This window comes from Bolinopsis microptera, chromosome 13 (assembly GCF_026151205.1).
Source record: "Bolinopsis microptera isolate Bmic1 chromosome 13, MBARI_Bmic_1.0, whole genome shotgun sequence".
NCBI lineage: Eukaryota > Metazoa > Ctenophora > Tentaculata > Lobata > Bolinopsidae > Bolinopsis > Bolinopsis microptera.
The window spans coordinates 6,537,902-6,558,519 of record NC_087084.1 but is presented as its reverse complement, the minus strand read 5'-3'; the positions used below and the strand labels follow the sequence as shown (position 1 = coordinate 6,558,519).

At 38.2% G+C, this 20,618-nt stretch overlaps 1 protein-coding gene across 1 annotated transcript; it reads left to right on the top strand.

Moving 5' to 3' along the window:
* Positions 1 to 1,603: 1,603 nt before the first annotated feature.
* Positions 1,604 to 18,945, top strand: LOC134824743 (anion exchange protein 3-like). Its single transcript, XM_063836718.1, has 21 exons — positions 1,604 to 1,632; positions 1,794 to 1,923; positions 2,095 to 2,185; positions 2,554 to 2,653; positions 2,915 to 3,050; positions 3,456 to 3,537; positions 3,772 to 3,822; positions 6,193 to 6,274; positions 7,920 to 8,027; positions 8,164 to 8,478; positions 8,643 to 8,806; positions 9,189 to 9,355; positions 9,828 to 9,870; positions 10,140 to 10,186; positions 10,377 to 10,498; positions 12,277 to 12,395; positions 17,404 to 17,538; positions 17,700 to 17,754; positions 17,892 to 18,015; positions 18,352 to 18,509; positions 18,917 to 18,945. The coding sequence occupies exons 2-21, from the start codon at positions 1,811 to 1,813 to the stop codon at positions 18,943 to 18,945; spliced, it is 2,241 nt and encodes a 746-aa protein (XP_063692788.1). The 5' UTR covers positions 1,604 to 1,632; positions 1,794 to 1,810.
* The last annotated feature ends 1,673 nt before the right edge of the window (positions 18,946 to 20,618 follow it).

Here is a 20,618-nt window from a genome sequence, read left to right as displayed (position 1 = left end):
CAAGAGTCAAAAATACCGGCAGGCGGCAGGGCACTCAATTAAATTCCGTAAGTGTTCTAGGCGTGAAACATTGTCTTCAGGAGAAGGAATCTGTTGCTCCAAGTTATCCACAGGATAAGGAAACGGTTCACTGAATCACTTTAAATGTTTTACTGTTTCGAGGAGAATTGGTATTTGTTGCACTACTGTTCTCAAGAGAAGGATACCGGTGGTCTACTGTTTTGAAGAGAACTGGTGCACTACTGTTCTCAGGAGAAGGAAACCGGTGGTCTAATGTTTTGAAGAGAACTGGTGCACTACTGTTCTCAGGAGAAGGAAACCGGTGGTCTACTGTTTTGAAGAGAACTGGTGCACTACTGTTCTCAGGAGAAGGAAACCGGTGGTCTAATGTTTTGAAGAGAACTGGTGCACTACTGTTCTCAGGAGAAGGAAACCGGTGATCTACTGTTTTGAAGAGAACTAGTGCGTTACTGTTCTCAGGAGAAGGAAACCGGTGGTCTACTGTTTTGAAGAGAACTAGTGCGTTACTGTTCTCAGGAGAAGGAAACCCTTGGTCTACTGTTTTGAAAAGAACTGGTGCACTACTGTTCTCAGGAGAAGGAAACCGGTGGTCTACTGTTTTGAAGAGAACTAGTGCGTTACTGTTCTCAGGAGAAGGAAACCGGTGGTCTAATGTTTTGAAGAGAACTAGTGCATTACTGTTCTCAGGAGAAGGATACCAGTGGTCTACTGTTTTGAAGAGAACTGTTGCACTACTGTTTTCAGGAGAAGGAAACCGGTGGTCTACTGTTTTGAAGAGAACTAGTGCGTTACTGTTCTCAGGAGAAGGAAACCGGTGGTCTACTGTTTTGAAGAGAACTAGTGCGTTACTGTTCTCAGGAGAAGGAAACCCTTGGTCTACTGTTTTGAAGAGAACTGGTACACTACTGTTTTTAGGAGAAGGAAACCGGTGATCTACTGTTTTGAAGAGAACTGGTACACTACTGTTCTTAGGAGAAGACAAACCGTTGGTCTACTGTTTTGAAGAGAACTGGTACACTATTGTTCCCCGGAGAAGAAAACTGATGCTCTAATATTTTCAAAAGAAAGGAAATTGTACTTTAGCAAGATTACTGGTAAACAGTAATAAAAGTCGACAATCAGTTTTTGTGAAATTTGGAAAACATTTTGGCTTTGGCCTTCAGCAGAAAAATTATCGGTTTTATCGGTTTTATCTAGATAAAACCTAAATTTTTATCTGTTTATCTAGATAAAAGATTTCATACCGATAATGGATAGCCTAGTTACTGGTTCATGTGGTTAGTTACTGGTTACTGTGGTTACTGGTTCATGTGGTTAGTTACTGGTTGCTGTGGTTACTGGTTCATATGGTTAGTTACTGGTTACTGTGGTTACTGGTTCATGTGGTAAGTTACTGGTTACTGGTTCATGTGGTTAGTTACTGGTTACTGTGGTTACTGGTTCATGTGATTAGTTACTGGTTACTGTGGTTACTGGTTCATGTGATTAGTTACTGGTTACTGTGGTTACTGGTTCATGTGGCGTTTCCTCAGCGTTCGGAAGAAGAAGAGACAAAAAAGACAAGACAGAGACATCGGTCTGAAAGTAGCTGCCCTCACCCCAAAACATTTGGTTTGTCTGTAATATCACTGAATATGCTAACAAATCCAGTTAATTTTGTGCCGATCAAGAAAATGTTTAATATTTTTAATAGTTTTGTGTTCCCTTCTCTCAGGAAGATATTTTACAATCCAAAACTTTATGAGATTTACCAACTAACCGTTTCTCTTCAGATCTGAAGGGTAGAAGGATGTCGAAGCAAGCCACCATGATAAGCCAAGAAGGTTTAAAGTTGTCCTCCGCTATAAAATCAACTGATCTAAACTACCAGTCCACTAACACTCCTACCAGTCATCACATTGAGTAGGTTCAGCTTCTGTGGTTTTATTTTCCCGCGCTAAAATCTTTTGACAACTTGGTTCCTATTCGTAATGCTCGCTGTTCAGTAATCAGTATTCCACAGCACATGGTATACCTATAATAGAGCTATAGTTAAATCATTAATTTGAATATTAACCTTGAACTCTATTACAGGCCCCACACAGTGTATGTAGAGTTGGAGGAGCTCCATGAAGATGATAAAACTAAGAAAATGGAGTGGGTTGAAACTGCGAGGTGGCTCAAGGTTAGTGACTACTTAGTGACTAGTTAGTGACTAGTGAGACTGAGCATGTTTCACATCTTTGAATCAGAGAATCAAAGATTCTCTGAATCTATCCCTCCTAATTCCAAAATTTTATAATTATAAACCTGTTTCACGGTTGTTTTAGACAATTTATGTACATTTATGTTTACTACAACATTAGAATTGTAATTAGTTTCATTAACTAACACACTCCTGTGTTTAATTAATTGTAATTAGTTTCATTAACTAACACACTCCTGTGTTTAATTAATTGTAATAAGTTTCATTAACTAACACACTCCTGTGTTTAATTAATTGTAATTAGTTTCATTAACTAACACATAAACTAACACACCTCTGTGTTTCAGTATGAGGAGGATATGGAGAAGAGTGAGAGGTGGGGTAAGCCTCACGTGTCTTCTCTCAGTTTCCATAGTCTACTGGAACTGCGCAGGGGCTTCTCCAAAGGTACTTATTAATTAATTATTAATTATTAATTAATTATAGCTCAAAGTAATATGTTGTCATGTTGAGAATATGTTTTCATGTGGTAAGATTATTCACATCAGTAATAAATAGTTTTAATTCGAGATTAATTGTAAAACCGTCTGAATTACAAATTTGAACTGCACTTAGCTTATAATAATACTTAAATGTCTAGATAAATTGTAAAACAACCATCTTAGTATTACAAATTTAAACTACGCTAAAATGGAATTATAACTCCAGGTATAGCAGTGATAGATTCAAGAGAGGTGACCCTACAAGGTGTAGCTCACGAGGCTCTTAATGAGTTTGTTCACCAAGGCATCCTGAAGAGGGAACACAAGGACATTGTACTTCGTGCTCTCCTCTTGAAACACAAGTTTGTAGCATTTGCTAGGATTTGTTAGGATTTGTTAGGATTTGTTAGGATTTGTTAGGATTTGCTAGGATTTGTTAGGATTTGCTAGGATTTGTAGGATTTTAAAGATTTGTAGGATTTTTTAGGATTTGTTCGGATTTGTAGGATTTTAAAGATTTGTAGGATTTTTTAGGATTTGTTAAGATTTGTAGGATTTTAAAGATTTGTAGGATTTGTAGGATTTGCTAGTTCAGACTGTGTAGAGTTGTTAAAAAACTAGTTTTCGTCCAGTTTTCAATTAAATGTACTCTTGATAGATAGATTGATAAGCTTTTACCTTTCACTTGGTAGATAATAAGATAATACATGATAAAAACTCGTTTGATTATATATAATAAGCTTGTATCACTTAACTTACATTTTCAGGAATGAGTTTCAGTCCAAGAAGAATAAAAGGAAAAGTTTAGATTTTTTGACTGCTATGAGAAACAGAAGGGCTCATTCTCTGGTTAGATAATAGATACGATCTCTTGAGCTCTTAGAATAATATTCCCTTTGTTGGAGGAATAAAGCAGGCATTTCCTTCTACTTAAATTTACATTTACAGACCGGAAAAAGTTGATTTCATGTTAGATTTCCCTGCAAATTCTTAAAATCTATTTTACAAGCGATTTACACAAGTTTTACAAGTTTTTCTTAACAGTCGACAGGAAAATTGTTGTGATCCATGAATTTTTATCAGGCGCCAGATAAAGTCTTAACTGAGAAGGATGATGCAAAATCAGAAAACAAGGTTACTTTTTAAGTTTTAAATTTTCACTACAAGTTTGGAATACCGGCAGTCAAAATCCATCCAGAAATAATAATCTGAACAGCGACAAGAAATTCAATAGGTTGATTCAATACAATCATTAAATTACTTGGTGTTTCAACATATTTAGCCTTACGAACAGATTTTTTTCTATAAAATAACAGCATTTTTAGCATTTCGGCATGTTTTGTCTTTATTCCACGGGTATTCTGCCAGTTGGGATCTAGTGCCAGAACCCACAGATAATAGTATTATCGGTATAAGATGCAATTTACTAAAGGTCTGAAATGTAAGGATTCCGACCATTTTATTAGCTTATTGGATCAATTTTATTAGCGGTAGGTATCGAATGACACTATCTGGTTGATGTAATGCAGTAATGATGAGGCTTGAAAATTTAATAATATCATAATTTATTGGTTCATTATATTACAATTAAAATACAGTTTCATATATCAGGACGCCAACAGAGGAGGGGGGGGGGGGGGGGGGGCGCCAACAGGGGGCACTTTTTCAGCGGGGGAAGCGCCACCAGGGGGGGGGAGGGGGGCGCCAACAGGGGGGGGGGGGCGCCAACAGGGGGCACTTTTTCAGCGGGGGAAGCGCCACCAGGGGGGGGGGGAGGGGGGCGCCAACAGGGGGGGGGGGGGCGCCAACAGAGGAGGGGGGGGGGGGGCGCCAACAGGGGAGGGGCGCCAACAGGGGGGCACTTTTTCAGCGGGGGAAGCGCCACCAGGGGGGGGGGGAGGGGGGCGCCAACAGGGGGCACTTTTTCAGCGGGGGAAGCGCCACCAGGGGGGGGGGGGGGGGAGGGGGGCGCCAACAGGGGGGGGGGGGGCGCCAACAGGGGGCACTTTTTCAGCGGGGGAAGCGCCACCAGGGGGGGGGGGAGGGGGGCGCCAACAGGGGGGGGGGGCGCCAACAGAGGAGGGGGGGGGGCGCCAACAGGGGAGGGGCGCCAACAGGGGGCACTTTTTCAGCGGGGGAAGCGCCACCAGGGGGGGGGGGGAGGGGGGCGCCAACAGGGGGGGGGGGCGCCAACAGGGGGCACTTTTTCAGCGGGGGAAGCGCCACCAGGGGGGGGGGAGGGGGGCGCCAACAGGGGGGGGGGCGCCAACAGAGGAGGGGGGGGGGGGGGCGCCAACAGGGGAGGGGCGCCAACAGGGGGCACTTTTTCAGCGGGGGAAGCGCCACCAGGGGGGGGGAGGGGGGCGCCAACAGGGGGGGGGGGGCGCCAACAGAGGAGGGGGGGGGGGGGGGCGCCAACAGGGGAGGGGCGCCAACAGGGGGGCACTTTTTCAGCGGGGGAAGCGCCAACAGGGGGGGGGGGAGGAGGGGGCGCCAACAGGGGGGGGGGGGAGGGTGGGGGCGCCAACAGGGGGGAGGGGGGGGGCGCCAACAGGCAACGTTACGCCCCAAACACACAAATATGCTCACCAATCGTATCCCAACGTTTATCAACAGCAGTAGTGCACCTCGTTACCTCATTAAAAGCCATTGTGGTCTTAATAAATACCACACGTTATAAATCTTACTCTATCTGTGACAGTTTCGGGCCATAGTGCAATTACTGAGATGGCATTGGCATTATTACTCTCTTGGGGCAAATCTTCTAGGCTATCAAATTTAAATAGGAGATGCCACTTCATTTATAGAGTTTCTTCAGTCTGATTTCAAACAACATTTATCATGGTTTCGCGCATGTTAAAGATACTCAGGTCTAAATCCAGGATGAAGTGTGTTCGAGAACCACCAATGTTACCGCATAACAAAACAGTTCCAGGTTACCGTGACCTGTAACATTTCACATACAAGTGACAAATCTACCAGTAGAAACACTGTTTCAGTGCTACTTCCATTGTATTTCATCAGTGGCGCTATTGTGAGGAATCTGCGGCTGATTCAAACAAAAGGGCCAGAGAGAAGAAACAATGTGTTAAACAGCGTGTTAAACACATTAACCATCTTCGTTGGGGCTTGGAATTCTAGAAAAAGTAACATTTAGGACACGCTTTGATTCAAGACTCTTGAACGTTAAAAAGCATCGCAATCACGATAGGAGTACTTCCTGGCAAATTGTCATAATAATATTGTTATAGTTATTGATACTGTGATACAATAATAAACGGATATAATAAGTTTAATTTTGATCAATTTAGCAAAATTACACAATAATGATTCAAATTTCAAACCAATAAAGTTTAAACAATTCAAAAAATTATGAACCAATAATAAATCTTATGAATTTAGCATGTTATGTTGTGTATAATATTATGTATGTTTAGTATGTCTATTGTTTAGTATGTTATGTAGCATCTCAGTAATGAATGCTTCACGGTGATTCAATTTCAGAAACGACTTAGCTGCCCGGATGAGGATCTCGGAAGATTCAAGAAGATACAACGACGCATATCTTCTTTCGATCCAACATTTGGTAACAAATAATAACTATTAATACAATAATCAACAGAAGCTGAAAGTTATTCATCTTAATTCAGTTACTTTACTCCGATTTTATTTATAGATATATTAATTTTATATGAATTATTTTCAATAAATGTTTTTGCCATGAAACGGACCAAACTGATCCTAACTCATATTCCACTCATCATAGCATATCGCTTCAGCATGTACAAAGGGCATAACCTCAATCAGTTTAATGTAGTGAAATGACTGGTGTGAATGAAGTAGTGTACTAATACAAGTTGGAGAGGATCAGGTAAGCTTAGTCAGCATCCATGATGTTACAAACCCTCTGGGACATTACTGCGCCCAGTCTCCAAAGTTACAGTAAATTCCTACTACGGACAAACAAACACAGACAAAACACCAACAAGAAACTGATATACACTAGCTAGCTCAGAGAGGAAATGAGTACCGGCTCAGGAGGTATGTCAAAACAGGGCGCCCTTTCGAACACTACTCGGGCTAGAATCAGTGCAATTCGGACACTACTATGCAACTGAACCATGCAAAACTATATAAGTACACCTATGCTGGCAAGGCAATAGGTCAGACTGCCAGTCCTGAAAACCAGTTCTATGATAAGGGTCACGCAAGCCCCGAAGGGTTAATACAAAATCAATAAATGTTTTTGCCATGAAACGGACCAAACTGATCCTAACTCATATTCCACTCATCATAGCATATCGCTTCAGCATGTACAAAGGGCATAACCTCAATCAGTTTAATGTAGTGAAATGACTGGTGTGAATGAAGTAGTGTACTAATACAAGTTGGAGAGGATCAGGTAAGCTTAGTCAGCATCCATGATGTTACAAACCCTCTGGGACATTACTGCGCCCAGTCTCCAAAGTTACAGTAAATTCCTACTACGGACAAACAAACACAGACAAAACACCAACAAGAAACTGATATACACTAGCTAGCTCAGAGAGGAAATGAGTACCGGCTCAGGAGGTATGTCAAAACAGGGCGCCCTTTCGAACACTACTCGGGCTAGAATCAGTGCAATTCGGACACTACTATGCAACTGAACCATGCAAAACTATATAAGTACACCTATGCTGGCAAGGCAATAGGTCAGACTGCCAGTCCTGAAAACCAGTTCTATGATAAGGGTCACGCAAGCCCCGAAGGGTTAATACAAAATCAATAAATGTTTTTGCCATGAAACGGACCAAACTGATCCTAACTCATATTCCACTCATCATAGCATATCGCTTCAGCATGTACAAAGGGCATAACCTCAATCAGTTTAATGTAGTGAAATGGCTGGTGTGAATGAAGTAGTGTACTAATACAAGTTGGAGAGGATCAGGTAAGCTTAGTCAGCATCCATGATGTTACAAACCCTCTGGGACATTACTGCGCCCAGTCTCCAAAGTTACAGTAAATTCCTACTACGGACAAACAAACACAGACAAAACACCAACAAGAAACTGATATACACTAGCTAGCTCAGAGAGGAAATGAGTACCGGCTCAGGAGGTTATTTTCTATCAAGTAATTCTCACAGTTCAACTTCAGGAGCACTAAACTAGAATATTCTAAAAGATCACTTCGCTAAAACCTGCTGTAACCAGCTTACCACATTACACTGTATAGTTCAACTTCAGGAGCCAGATCCACTTCACAAGGTTACTCAAAAGACATCTCCGATCCTGCTGCAGAGCGTAGACAGAGCATATTTGATAGGCTTCAGCTCAAAATTAATGAATTTAAAGGTAACTAAGATTCACTTAAGTTCCTTATAATATTATATCACCGTGGTTTTAGCAGAATTATTTAGTTTTTAGTTATTTAAGTATAGTTGACTCGGCAATAAAACCTCCCATTTCTTCATAATTTCATACTTTTCAGGGAGATCGAGCAAATCAGAAGATCTGGAGTCTTGTGTTTTTACTAACGTTGCGAGTGAAGCACCTACTTTACCCGCCCTCACAGAGGAGACAATGGATGAGATACAACCTCCAAATGAGGCAAAACAAGGGAATACCTCAAATGAGTCAAAACAGGGAAATAACTCAAATGAGGCAAAACAAGGAAATTCTTCAAATGAAACGGCAGAAGAGAGGGAGATAACCGAAATTTCTGACAAGTTGGTGTCGAACATTCTAGAAAAAGTGAAGCAAGATTTTATGAAATGTGAGCAAGAGATCAAACAGAAGCGGACTGGTGAGCGGACAATAAAATTTCAGTATTTTATTATAAGTATCCAATGGCTCAATTTGTTAAGCTTTCTGTTATTTGCTGTTTCTTCAAGTGCCCGAGTTGGATAACTAAATAGCCCCTCAGTGCATGTTGCTTTTGGTTCTGATCTTTCCAGCCAATTTTTTCAGGTCTAAATTCCCGAAAGACAGTTTCATTCATGGAACCCCGAAAGTCAACAGTTGGACTCCACGAACTAAATTTTGACAGACCTACACTCTCTCCTACCGCTCACTTTGTTCTTAACAATCCTCTCGTTGTGGAAGAGGAGGAGGAAGAGGAGGATGGTGTTAGGGTAAAATAATTCCAGTTATGGGATCCGCAATGTTTTTATAGTTTTGTACGCTGGGATAACATTATATATTAAATTGGAGCTTATTTCAGAGATTAATTTTTTATTGGAAAGTTTTGTAAAGTTTTGGGAAGTTAAATAAAAGTTCACAAAAGAACAAAGGAGTAGGTCACCTCCAATGGTTAATCGAATTTGTTTGGTAGCTTGATCGAAGTCTGAAAGCACAAAACTAGGCTAAAAGTTGTAGCCATTTTAAAATCATATATAATATAAATGGTTGGAGATTGGAGGTTATTGTACAACCTGCGTCTTTGACCTTGGTTATAATACGATAATATGAGGTCATATTAAAGAAACAATCAGCTTGAAGTACTCCTTCCACAAGGTATTGGATGCAATAACGAAACATGTGGAGACAACGTCAGGATCCGAAGAAGTACAAGCATCTCAAGAATCCAGCTCCGGCAAGGATGGAGGGGACAAGAAGTCATCTGTCAGTGACGGCAAAAGGAGAGCCAGTACTGCACAGTTCCTCAAGCATAAACTTAACAGGTAATTGCAATACATTTGCAGCTTAATTATAATGTTTTCCGTTTTTTATCTGCTTGATATCTACGATTTGGCACCAATATCTCAATATCTCACACAATACAATGTTGCTTCAAATTGGGGTTTTTCTGATTGGATCAAAATAAATTGAAAGCATGTCAATGGATTTTTATTTGTTTAGATAATCATCACATATTTCACAATTTTCAGTCCTGCAATGTAAAAGTAAGATTATGTCTTGCGCCTGCAAGCTCAGCAATTATAGATTTCGCATTCTGTGGTAAGCAGTGTTTGGCCCACTTCCTGGATCAACCGCTGTAATATAAGTAGCTGATGATGCTAAACCATTATTATAGCTTTATAGCTATATTTTACGCCCGTTTAACAATGCTGAGAAATTCAAGAAAGCTGTCTGGCGAGTATGCTAAAAATTATAAAATTGCTGAGTTGCTGGCTGACATTGGCTGATTTTCAGGTCCCCACTACAATTGCTGAAAGATGCTTCCACGAGAATCGAGGTGAGTTTAAGTTAGGACTTGACTGTAGCATCTTGGCCCCGACAAATTATTGACAGGTATCATTTAAAATTTCAATTCCGGTCTAAGTGGTTGCAGTTATGGTTATAAAAGAGTAGAAGGTATCTGCGTCCAATTCTTGATTGTAGCTGTCAGTCGCTATAGCTGATCATGGCTGATTAAACCTGATTAAACTTGATTATAGCTGTCAGTTGCTATAACTGATCAGACAGTTGATTGAGGAGGGTATAAATCTACTGAGATAATTTCAGAAATACATGTATCCTGATCAGGATAAGAGCAATGATCGTACTAGAAGGTAACGTTAATGTAAGTTGCATGCTATTAATTTATTGTATTTACATAGAGAAGTAAGGACGTCGAGGTAGTTAAAGTCCGGTCATTGAGTTTGTTTAATATAAAAACTGTTGCAAATTCGAAATATGTAATATTTGTCATATCTGCACCTCTTCGCACAATTAGATAATTAACCAATTAACCCCCTCAAGGTTCCTCAGAGCAGGTAGTCTACCCCCTGACTGTGAAGCCGCCCCAGTTTTAGTGGCAAAACTGGACTTTCTCACCAAACCTCTGGTGGCTTTTATCCGGCTAGCTGATGCTCAGTACTTTGGTGCGTGATTTATTATACAATGTTACAAAATATAATGCTTTTGGACACGAAGGTGTTATTTTGGCAATGATGATATTCATAATATATAACCTGTAATACTATTCTGTATATATATATCTAATTTCGTTTTCCAAAAAAAAACCTCTTCAAATATTAGCTTACAAATTTGCTTTATCTTTATAAATCACTAGCAGGAACCCGTCTAACCCTAAAATGGTGTCAAGACTCAAGAGACTAAAACAATTATTACCTATTTAATTCGCGTTTTTTGACACCACTTGGGGTACCAAATTTTGGGCTCTAAAACTCCTATTTCTTGGCCAATTTTTTATTTTTTCATGCTGATTTGGAGACCATTAAAGCATTTGACCCAGTCAAAAAAGTTTCAGTTTTATATCTTTGACGGTTTTTTGCAGAAATTCGCGTTAAAGTTGATGCCGTGGTGTCAGTAAAATGGCACAGATAAATATATATATATCGTCTCGCTTTATATATAGTAAGATAGCTTATATTTTTGGACACGAAGGGAAACACACAACGTAAGGCTCGAAATCTTCGTAAAACTACATCATAAGAGCCTCAAATTATTTGTTATATAGTAATGTTGAAAGTATTAATCTTAATAATCTCAAGAAATCCGTGTGTGTGTGTGTGTGTGTGTGTATGTTTGAAATTTCCGAACGGTTATACAAAAAAAACGGTAAGAGTTACGGGACTGGTTTTTTCGGTATAGTGCCGACAAAACTCTGACGAAGCCAATAAGCAAACTTTATAAAAATCGGCCGGTGGTAAGTGGTTTAATTGATGGTTTTGTACCACAAATGTTACATAAAATGGCTTGATCAGAACGGCAAGAGTTACGGGGCTAGCTCTCTCTCTCTCTGCATAATATTATGTAGCGTATATATTACATGGCGCATATATTACATGGTCATGTAATACTATAAACTTATTAGGGGAGGGAGAGCTCAAACGGTCTGTTTGGACTGTAGAGAGAGTTCATACTTTCATACGACAATGTAATGCATGTTCACAAATATGATAGGCGGGTGTGGTGCATGGTGTTAAGGGTTAATTTCTATTGATTATTGTTTAAGATACTATCTTTTAAGCATACTATTGGATCATGTGAGGGCACTCCGAATAGAATTGCTCGCCTAATCCGGGTTTTGACTCAGCGGGTAATTACTCCTACCCTTTTAAACTGCGGCAGTGAAATCCCGGCCGAAGGCCGGGTTACACTAGTTATTAATAATTATACATTGGTATAAAACCAATGTTTGTGTTGTTGATTTGAGGTGATATTAAAATTCCACCCGCAAATTATGAATATTATACAGTTCACAATGACAATTAAGGGTAATAATATATATAGTGATATGTACGTGATAGGGATGTGAGGATGTTGGTTATAACGTCTTTAATTCATTATCTTCGTCAAAGTATATCTGCTTCCTATTATTATATATCCGCGTACAACTTTATGGAAGGCGCGGAATGGAGTGGCTGGGTGATTTGTCTTACTCTTATTTATAAAATTCCGTTATAACGGAATTTTATTTTTTCTTAATATTACTTGAAGCTGACATCGTTGACAATTTTGGTAAGGTTAGTACGATGGGCTCACCCGTTTGATGTTAAAAATCGTACATCAAAGTTCTATTGTCCCCTGAAATTTAAACCAAGTTCATAAAAATATCGAATCACAATCTCATTACAGGGTAACTCATGAATAATCGCCGTAATAAATAATGATTTTAATAATTATCCAATTTCAGACGACATCACAGAGTACTACATGCCCGTGAGGTTCCTGTTTCTGGTTATTGGACCCCACTCCGACTCCGTGGACTACCACGAGGTGGGCCGGAGTATCGCTACTATCATGAGTAATCAGGTCATTAATTAGATAATTGATTAATTTTTAAATATCCATATCGTTTTCAGTTGTGTCATTTCATTTCCAATGTTACACTTTGTAGGAACTGATATTAACCGAGTTTCTGATTCAGGATGTTACTAAAGATAGCAATGAAAATGTTTTAACAGCTCAGTACTGTGTATTACTACAGCTCAACCTGCTCAGTCTGACTAATTGGGAATTTAAACTCTTGAAATTAATTAGGGGACATCTACTTAGGACGTCCGGCAAATAGAGAGGGGGGTGGTTTTTGAATTTCGGACAAATCCGGACAGGGGAGGGGGGTGGTTTCTAAAAATCCGGACGTCCGGAAATTTTTGCAGAATTAACAGAAAAGTCCCATTTATTTCAACTCTTTGACACTAATTACTCTGTAAGTTTAGATCCCTGTATTTTGAACGAGAAGTCGATTCCCAGAGCACTCATGAGAGCCGAGATACAACTCGCATATTCTCCTAGCTACTGCCTTAAAACTTATTCGATTGGATGGCTACTTAAGTACTTAAATGTAGCTGTGCTAAACTTGTTCGACACTAAATGTAGGTATTATTGTCTATTTTAAGGGGGTATGTATTATTGTCTATTTTAACGGCTTACTGATTAAGCCGTTCGGAAATTACACACGTACATACACACGTACATACACACTACACACGTACACACACACATACCCACACCTTTATTGAGATAATAATTTAAGATACATATCATGATGTTTGAAAGACGCCTGAGGGCTTTATTGACGGAGTGTCTGAGAACTATCTACCTCGAACACTTCATCAGATGGTTCAATATTTCGTTCTCTTAACAAGTTTCTCGTTCTTTGTCTCCTAGTCAGTCTGTAGTTATTTATTATTGGCGATCTTGATCGGGCTATGTTGAAGGCTTGTCCGGTGACTGCTGAAAAACTCATGTCACCTGAAAATTATTGATTAACATAATTAATTCCACTCTAGATATCAGTATCATGCTAAAAATTAATAAAGCTAGGTATATATTATTATAAATAAAATTCGAAACTGATAATAATTATCTATGTTTCTTTAAATGAAACGCAGTAAAAAGGTGTAAGGGTATAAGGGCCTCAACGTTATTTATTGTAGGGGCAATAAATAACGTTTTTGATATTAAAATTAGATTTAGCAGGATATTTGGTGGTACCTTGAAAGGAAACTGTAGATAACCTCTGACGAACTTCTCCTTTAAGGTAATCTCTGAAACTTTTAACAGTAAATGCGTAGATAAACACGTTATACATGACACTTAACCAAATTGATTCTTTAGCCAGTCTGTGGTATAAAGGGTAAAATGAACTTCTCATGGGTAAATCAGATTGTTCAGTCAGTGCATCGACGACCATGTAGCTGATAAAAGGCAGATAAGAAAGAATATACAAGGCTGCAGTCATCTGAACTGTTATGAGACCCTGCCATCGGAAACTTCCTCTGCTTCGTTCTGCTGACCTTTTTGCTTTTAACAGATGAGAAACCAACAGAGCTGACATAATAACAATAATAATCATTGGAATGAACCCAAGAACAACTGATAAAACAAGCTGGAGCCACCGCCAGATGTCTGACGTGTATCCATACGCACATATATAAGTTCGATAGTCGAAAGCCACATCTTCTCTGTCTACAACGAGGAAAGATATGGGTAACACAGTTGATATGATCCAGATAAAAACACTGAGGTAGAATGAAGCTCGCTTTCTGAACCAGAGCTTAGCTTTGAGAGGGTAACTGAGCAGTATCCACTTGCACGTTGTTATAGCTGCAATATACTGCAACTTAGCTGAGTGTCCAAAGTAGGTAGCCATGACAACACAATAGCACAAACCCCGTCCAAGTACCCACTGGTTAGCAATAAGTGATGCGGTTTTAGGTATCAAACAGGAGATAGCCAGTGCGAGATCCAGCATGGCAATATGTTCTACAAACATTACGATGACTCTGTGCAGTTTTATTGCTCTGTATTTCAAAGAGGCTACTAGTATGGTAGTGTTTCCGAAGAGAGATGGAAACAGCATGATAATCAGCCAAACTGTCCAAACGTACCTTAATCCATCAGTTTGTTCGCCGTAGAGGGTTCTGTTGGAAAAATCCGGGGATTCCATCCTTTGTAATATAGAAATTGTATTTAGGGCATACATAGTTTCGAATGGATGAATAATGACTAAGGTATTTTCTGCAGACTTTAGTAAGTACAAATAAACAAACCTCTCATACTGTGCCACTTAGAACAGATGTTAGTCTACACTCTACAGCCTGGTATAGTAGCATGACCTCCAATATCCAAAGGTCAACCAGTGCTTAAAACTTGCTCCACTGCCATTCTGTTATAATATGACACAAATTTTCAGTCAAACATAATGTAATATAATCAAACAAAACTTTAGTAATTAGTATGTGCCAGATGGATGGATCGAGCTCATTGAAGTTGGTACACTAAGTAAACTGGGAAATTGCCGGAACATCACTCAATGCTGCCTACTCTTTTTGAATTTGTTAAGGGAAAATGGATAAACCGTACGCGTTTTGACGGCTAGACTGCTAGGCAGGATTGCGTTTAAGGATGTAATTCAGGATCGCTATTGCGTATTTTTGGTGAACCATGGCAGTAATTTAGTATTTCTTTAAAGACGAAAAAAGTTTGGTGTTCCGTCCTGCCTAATCAGTTTTATTGTCATTGCCAGTATACAATTATTATTCTTCTTACATGATTTCCGAGTATTTCCTTCTGCAAATGAGTATCAAATTGTCGAATTCCGACAAAGGTTAATTCAACTATTAAAGATGTGAAATGTTTGATAAGTATGAATAAAATGCAGACCATTGCTTCCTCATGATCTGGCTATAGCTAAAGCTACAATTTTTCACTATCACAGCGATTTGAGATGTCTAATACAATTCCAAAAACGGAACAAACAAACGAGCTGCTGGAAAAGACATTTATCATTCACGTTTCATTCGATTTGTTCGAATGAGTGGTGAAAGCAATTCACAAATAATCAAACAATTCAGACTATCAAAGACAGGCCATCAATCTGTTCTTTGATCTTTATAAATTATTGAATAAATAAATAGAGATAATATACTTAGAATGGGGACATCTATCTCGTCACGTGAGTGCATAATTATTATTATTATGCCACTTTACATAAAATATGTCAATAATTCAACTTATCCAACTGGTGTATAACACCAGGTGAATAATCTCAATAATGAGTAGGTATAAAATATTTAACTGGAGCTCAAAAATCTATTCCAGGTGCAATTGCAGGGTCAGAGTAATAGACTTTTTATCAGATACAGATCTGTGTTAGTGTATTACAGCAATAGTCAATGAAGTCAATATTGGTCTCCATTGATAGAGTTCTAAGTATTTTGGCGAGGAGTATTTGTTATTATTCTATTATTGTGGGGTGCACTGCACCTGTATTATAACCTGAACATACTCAATAGTATAGGAAAAGAATCAGAAAAAAGTTCATTATCAAATATCAATGCATATCATCAGATGACAAGTAATACTATCAATAATTGAGAAAAAACAAAAGAGGGTGAAAGTTGGCAAATGAACAACTCCTTAAGCTGAATCCCTCAACAGTAAGTCAGTATTAAATTCTCTGTCTCAATTATGCTCATCGCCAGCTAGACTAACTCCAATTATCCTGCTCATCTAATTTTTAAAGCTTTTAGGAGGGTAATTCTAGAATTTTACATCTTGTATTGTCATGACGCTCGGTGTGATACATCAACCTTGTAAGTTATTTGATCGTTAAACTAAACAATCATGTAATATGCCACGTTACATACTACGCTGTTGACTAATCCAAACTGAGAGTAAGGCTTAAGCGTGGTGTTTTCCTCGAAATTTGCCTTACTTGAGTCAATCTTAGGCAGGTGCGGGAACGCACTATTTGCAAAATCTTACCGCATCTATACATTGCCTCTCTTGCTTAAACCGCTCAAGAGATTGAGAAGTTACGTCCCACAAAAGATGAATGAACATACAGAAAGACAAAGAGGGAGCATACATATAATAGCCGTACCTAGCTGCTGATTATAAACAACAAGATTATAGAACCAGCCGCCTCGATGGATGGGTGGTAGAAAATTATGTTCTAGCAACTTGACAATGACAAAATTACCATCATGTGATTGAAACAATGTTATACATTGCGTTTATACACTCGCGTTTATCGCATCCACAGACCTTCTACCTCGAAATTTATAATTACTTTGGAAATTCATCAACGGAAATGGAAGCAATGACACCATAGCTGATTACAGGCTGCTGTGAAATAGGATTGGCAATGAGATGCATGCAGAGTGCTGGATCAAATTAGCATACATCTGGGGTCTAACCCTCGCCCAATCTTGTAATCTTGTGCCTCGATCTTTGCTGGCTCCGGCTGTATTATCTACAATGACCTCCCCAATTTTACAATTTGACATTGTAGAGAAATTTATGTTATGATTTGTTGTTATGGAGTTGTGAAGCTTGCCTAATTATGGATATTTTTGGTTTGAACCTGGATAGTGTATCAATGCAATGAATTTTGACTATGCGCTAAGAGATAATTAGTAGTAATTAGTAGTAATATGCAACTTAACAGACGAGTAAGAGATTGTGGGATCATTATCTAGACAATGCGACTAATCGCACAACATATTATTATATAAGGTAACAATTGAGATGGAGCAGCAATGGTATTCAATTATCGTAACTATGTAATATGTAACAGATCACCATTTAGGACATGGGTATCGCAATAGCGGTTTGATCGAATCCTTATTTTATAAATCGGTGTTCATAGAAACAGGTCTTATCAACGAGCTTAAAGAATCACATAACAAAGCACACAACAAAGTACATAACGTATTACATATCAAAGTACATAACAAAGTACACATCAAAGCACATAACATAGTACATAACATAGTACATAACGAACTACATAACAAAGTACACACCTCAGGAGTTCCAACAGAAGATGTACTCCGCTAGCAGCAAGGAGGAGGTCCTGGCGGAGCTGAATGTGTTTCTTAACGACAGTATAGTCCTGCCCCCTGGAGAATACGGCGCTGACCATATCCTACCTAAAACTTTACAGGTGTGTTCTGTTATGTTATGTTATGTTGAGTATGTAGAACTCTGTGAACCAGAAAGGGGGTAAGAATAGTATAATCAACAGAATTTATAATTACAGTAGGTTGTTTGGAATCTTAGAAGATCATTTATAGACACATTGTATAAGCGTTTTTAAAATTGCAGAAATCGATAAGAAAGAGAAAAAAACAAGCGGCTGAAATCGATGAAGACAAACGAGGTATTGAATGAAACAGTTGCTATTATCTCACTATCATATCCATTTGAAATTTTTTTTACCGTCATGGGTACACCAATCATGATCATTTCTTACCATTTTTCCATGCTTGAACCTGAAAAAAAACCTCGCCTCTTCAGTGAGATACCCAGTGGTTGGATACACCAGCGAGCTAAAAGAGCACTTCGACCCCCTCTCCCGTACTGGGAGGTACTTTGGTGGTCTTATCAGAGATGTCAAGACGTTACGCAAGCGTTATCTATCGTAAGATAATAAATTTGGATATGAGTTAACTTAGATAGTGCAGACAATATGTTAGTCCAGTCAGTTATGCACATTATGTTATCTGTCAATGCTTTTCTCTCATCAGTGACAGTCTAGAGTCCTAGCCATTTTGACTTAACATTGACTCATTCTTCAATTATATTAAACATTAACCAGTGTCAAAAGCTGGTCCCCAAACAAACAAACATTTAACAACATTTTAACAACATTTTAACAACATTTTAACAAAATTTTAACAACATTTTAACAACATTTTAACAACATTATAACAACATTTTAACAACATTTTAACAACATTTTAACAAATTTTACTAGAGATATAAAAGATGGGATGAACCTAGTGACACTGGAAAGTGTACTGTTGATGTTCGGTCTGATGCTAGCCCCTGCTATAACCTTTGGAGGGTTAGCTGGTAAACACACTAAAGGGGACTACGGAGTCATTGAGATGTTGCTCTCTACTTGCCTTGGAGGTTTGTTAGATATGGTATACATAAATTAATGGGGGTGGGATTCTAGCCACAGCCTTATTTCATGCCATGTTTAAGTAGCCGAAGAATCCAGGTCCAAGGACTCCAAGGACTTCAAGGTTGCAACATACATATATAAAATTATGATAAGTAGCCGAAGAATCCAGGTCCAAGGACTCCAAGGAATCCAAGGTTGCAACATACATAAATAAAGTTATGATAATTAATTATGATTATAGCTCTTTTTTTGGGGGCACTGTAAAGGGTAAAGGGCCCCAATTTTTTTATAGAAAGGAAAGGCCTAAATTAACAACTTTGAACAACATTGTTACCCTAAAATACTTAATTTTTTTATTTGGGAAAACTTTGTATTTTTCCTTTTTTTCCTTACCTGTAAAAACTGTCTTCAGGAGTACCTGTTGGGCGCGCAAGGACTTAATTCGTCATCGCCAAATTCAAATCGCAATTACACGGTTATTTAAAGAGACAGTTAGAGATTTAGAATTTCGATCGTTGCTTTTTCCTTTGTAAAATCTGAGTCAAAAAATTGGATCTTTTTTTTATTAAACTTCCTTAAAAATCCCCTCAAAATTATTTAAAAAACATTTTAAATTTTAAATTCTACATAAAATAACACTTTAAAACATTAAACTTTTAAATTTAACCCTATTTAACACCTTTTTAAAATTTAAAAAGAAACCCATTACTTTAAAATTTTTAAAAATCTTTAATAAGTTAAAGGTTATATTCTATAAATAATGAATTTATTAGTTGGTTTATTATTAATTTAGGGTTTAAAATTGGGGGCTGGGGTCATTTAGAGTTTTAAACGTATTGAGATTTGGATCATTTAGGGTATTAAGATCCTTATCATTAACTTTTAAAAAATTGTCCCTGGCTCCGTAAAAACAATACAAAATAAATAGGTTTAAGATAAAATTAAGTAAATTTTAAAAAAGGGAGGAAGTAAAATATTATTAAAAAAATCAATGCTATAGGTTTTACCTGGTTGGCGGTGTAGGCCACCCTGAAATGGTAATCGTGGAGAAGGTTGGCTTTTTCACAATTGAATTGGTATAGGCCCTTTCCCAAAATCCCTTCCAACAGCTCTTCCTTTCTGCAATTTTGGGTATTTGTGCGTGATTTCCATCCCATTCTCGCTTGTGTTCTCTTCTGCCCGCTCTTTCCCCCCTTTTTCCTGTTGTTGTCCTCTTTCCCAGTTACTTATGAGTTTGGAGGGGCCGGAAATATTCTTACCTCTTCTTCACTTTCCCAACGGTTTTTTCTTTTTGGAGCTTCTGTTTGTGGAAACAAGAGTCCAGCCCTTCGCTAAGAAGCAGCTGAAACCTTTTGGGTTTCAATGATAAATTTTTATTTTTTTTTTTATGAGGAAATTAGGGGGAAAACAAAAACGGCTTGGAGGAATAAAGGATATTTCTTTATAAACTCGAAATCGGTTTTAGGTAAAAATTACGTAATTTTTTTAATTGGCTCCCAGGGTTTAAAGGTTCCTTGTGGGTCACCTCCTTGTTAACTTATGATTTATGCGGGTGTTTATGGTATTTAACAAGGTCTCTTATTCAAATACTAGTTTTTTATTCAAAATACAAAAGTTTAATCAAGAGCAAACAAATTTCAACAAACGGTTTTTCCCGTTTTTCCAAGTTTAACTATTACGGGAATTGGAAACCATTGGTTTACCATCTGATAGCTTTTGCTAACACCCCCTTCCTGGATTAATTTAGTAAAATTTTTAATCTGTTTTTCATACTATTTAATTCTGTGAAAAATTTTCCCTAATTTACCCCCTGATTACTCTATGTTCTTATACATTTTTACTTACATACATTAAATTTTCAATAAAAAATTCAAGTTCAGTGATTTTTGGGGGTGAATAACAATTTTTTGTTAAAGGTTGACCTCACTTTTTGAGAATTAAGGAAGGTAAACCAAAAATAAATTAAAGTAGGGCCCCCCTATTTATTTGGTAATTACCCCTTTCTATTAAACAACTTTTTGTTGCTGACAAAAAAAGGTGATACTTAAAAATTTTCCCTTTAAGGTCAAAATTTTTAAAGGGGCAAAATTTTTGGTAAATACGGGCCTTACGGG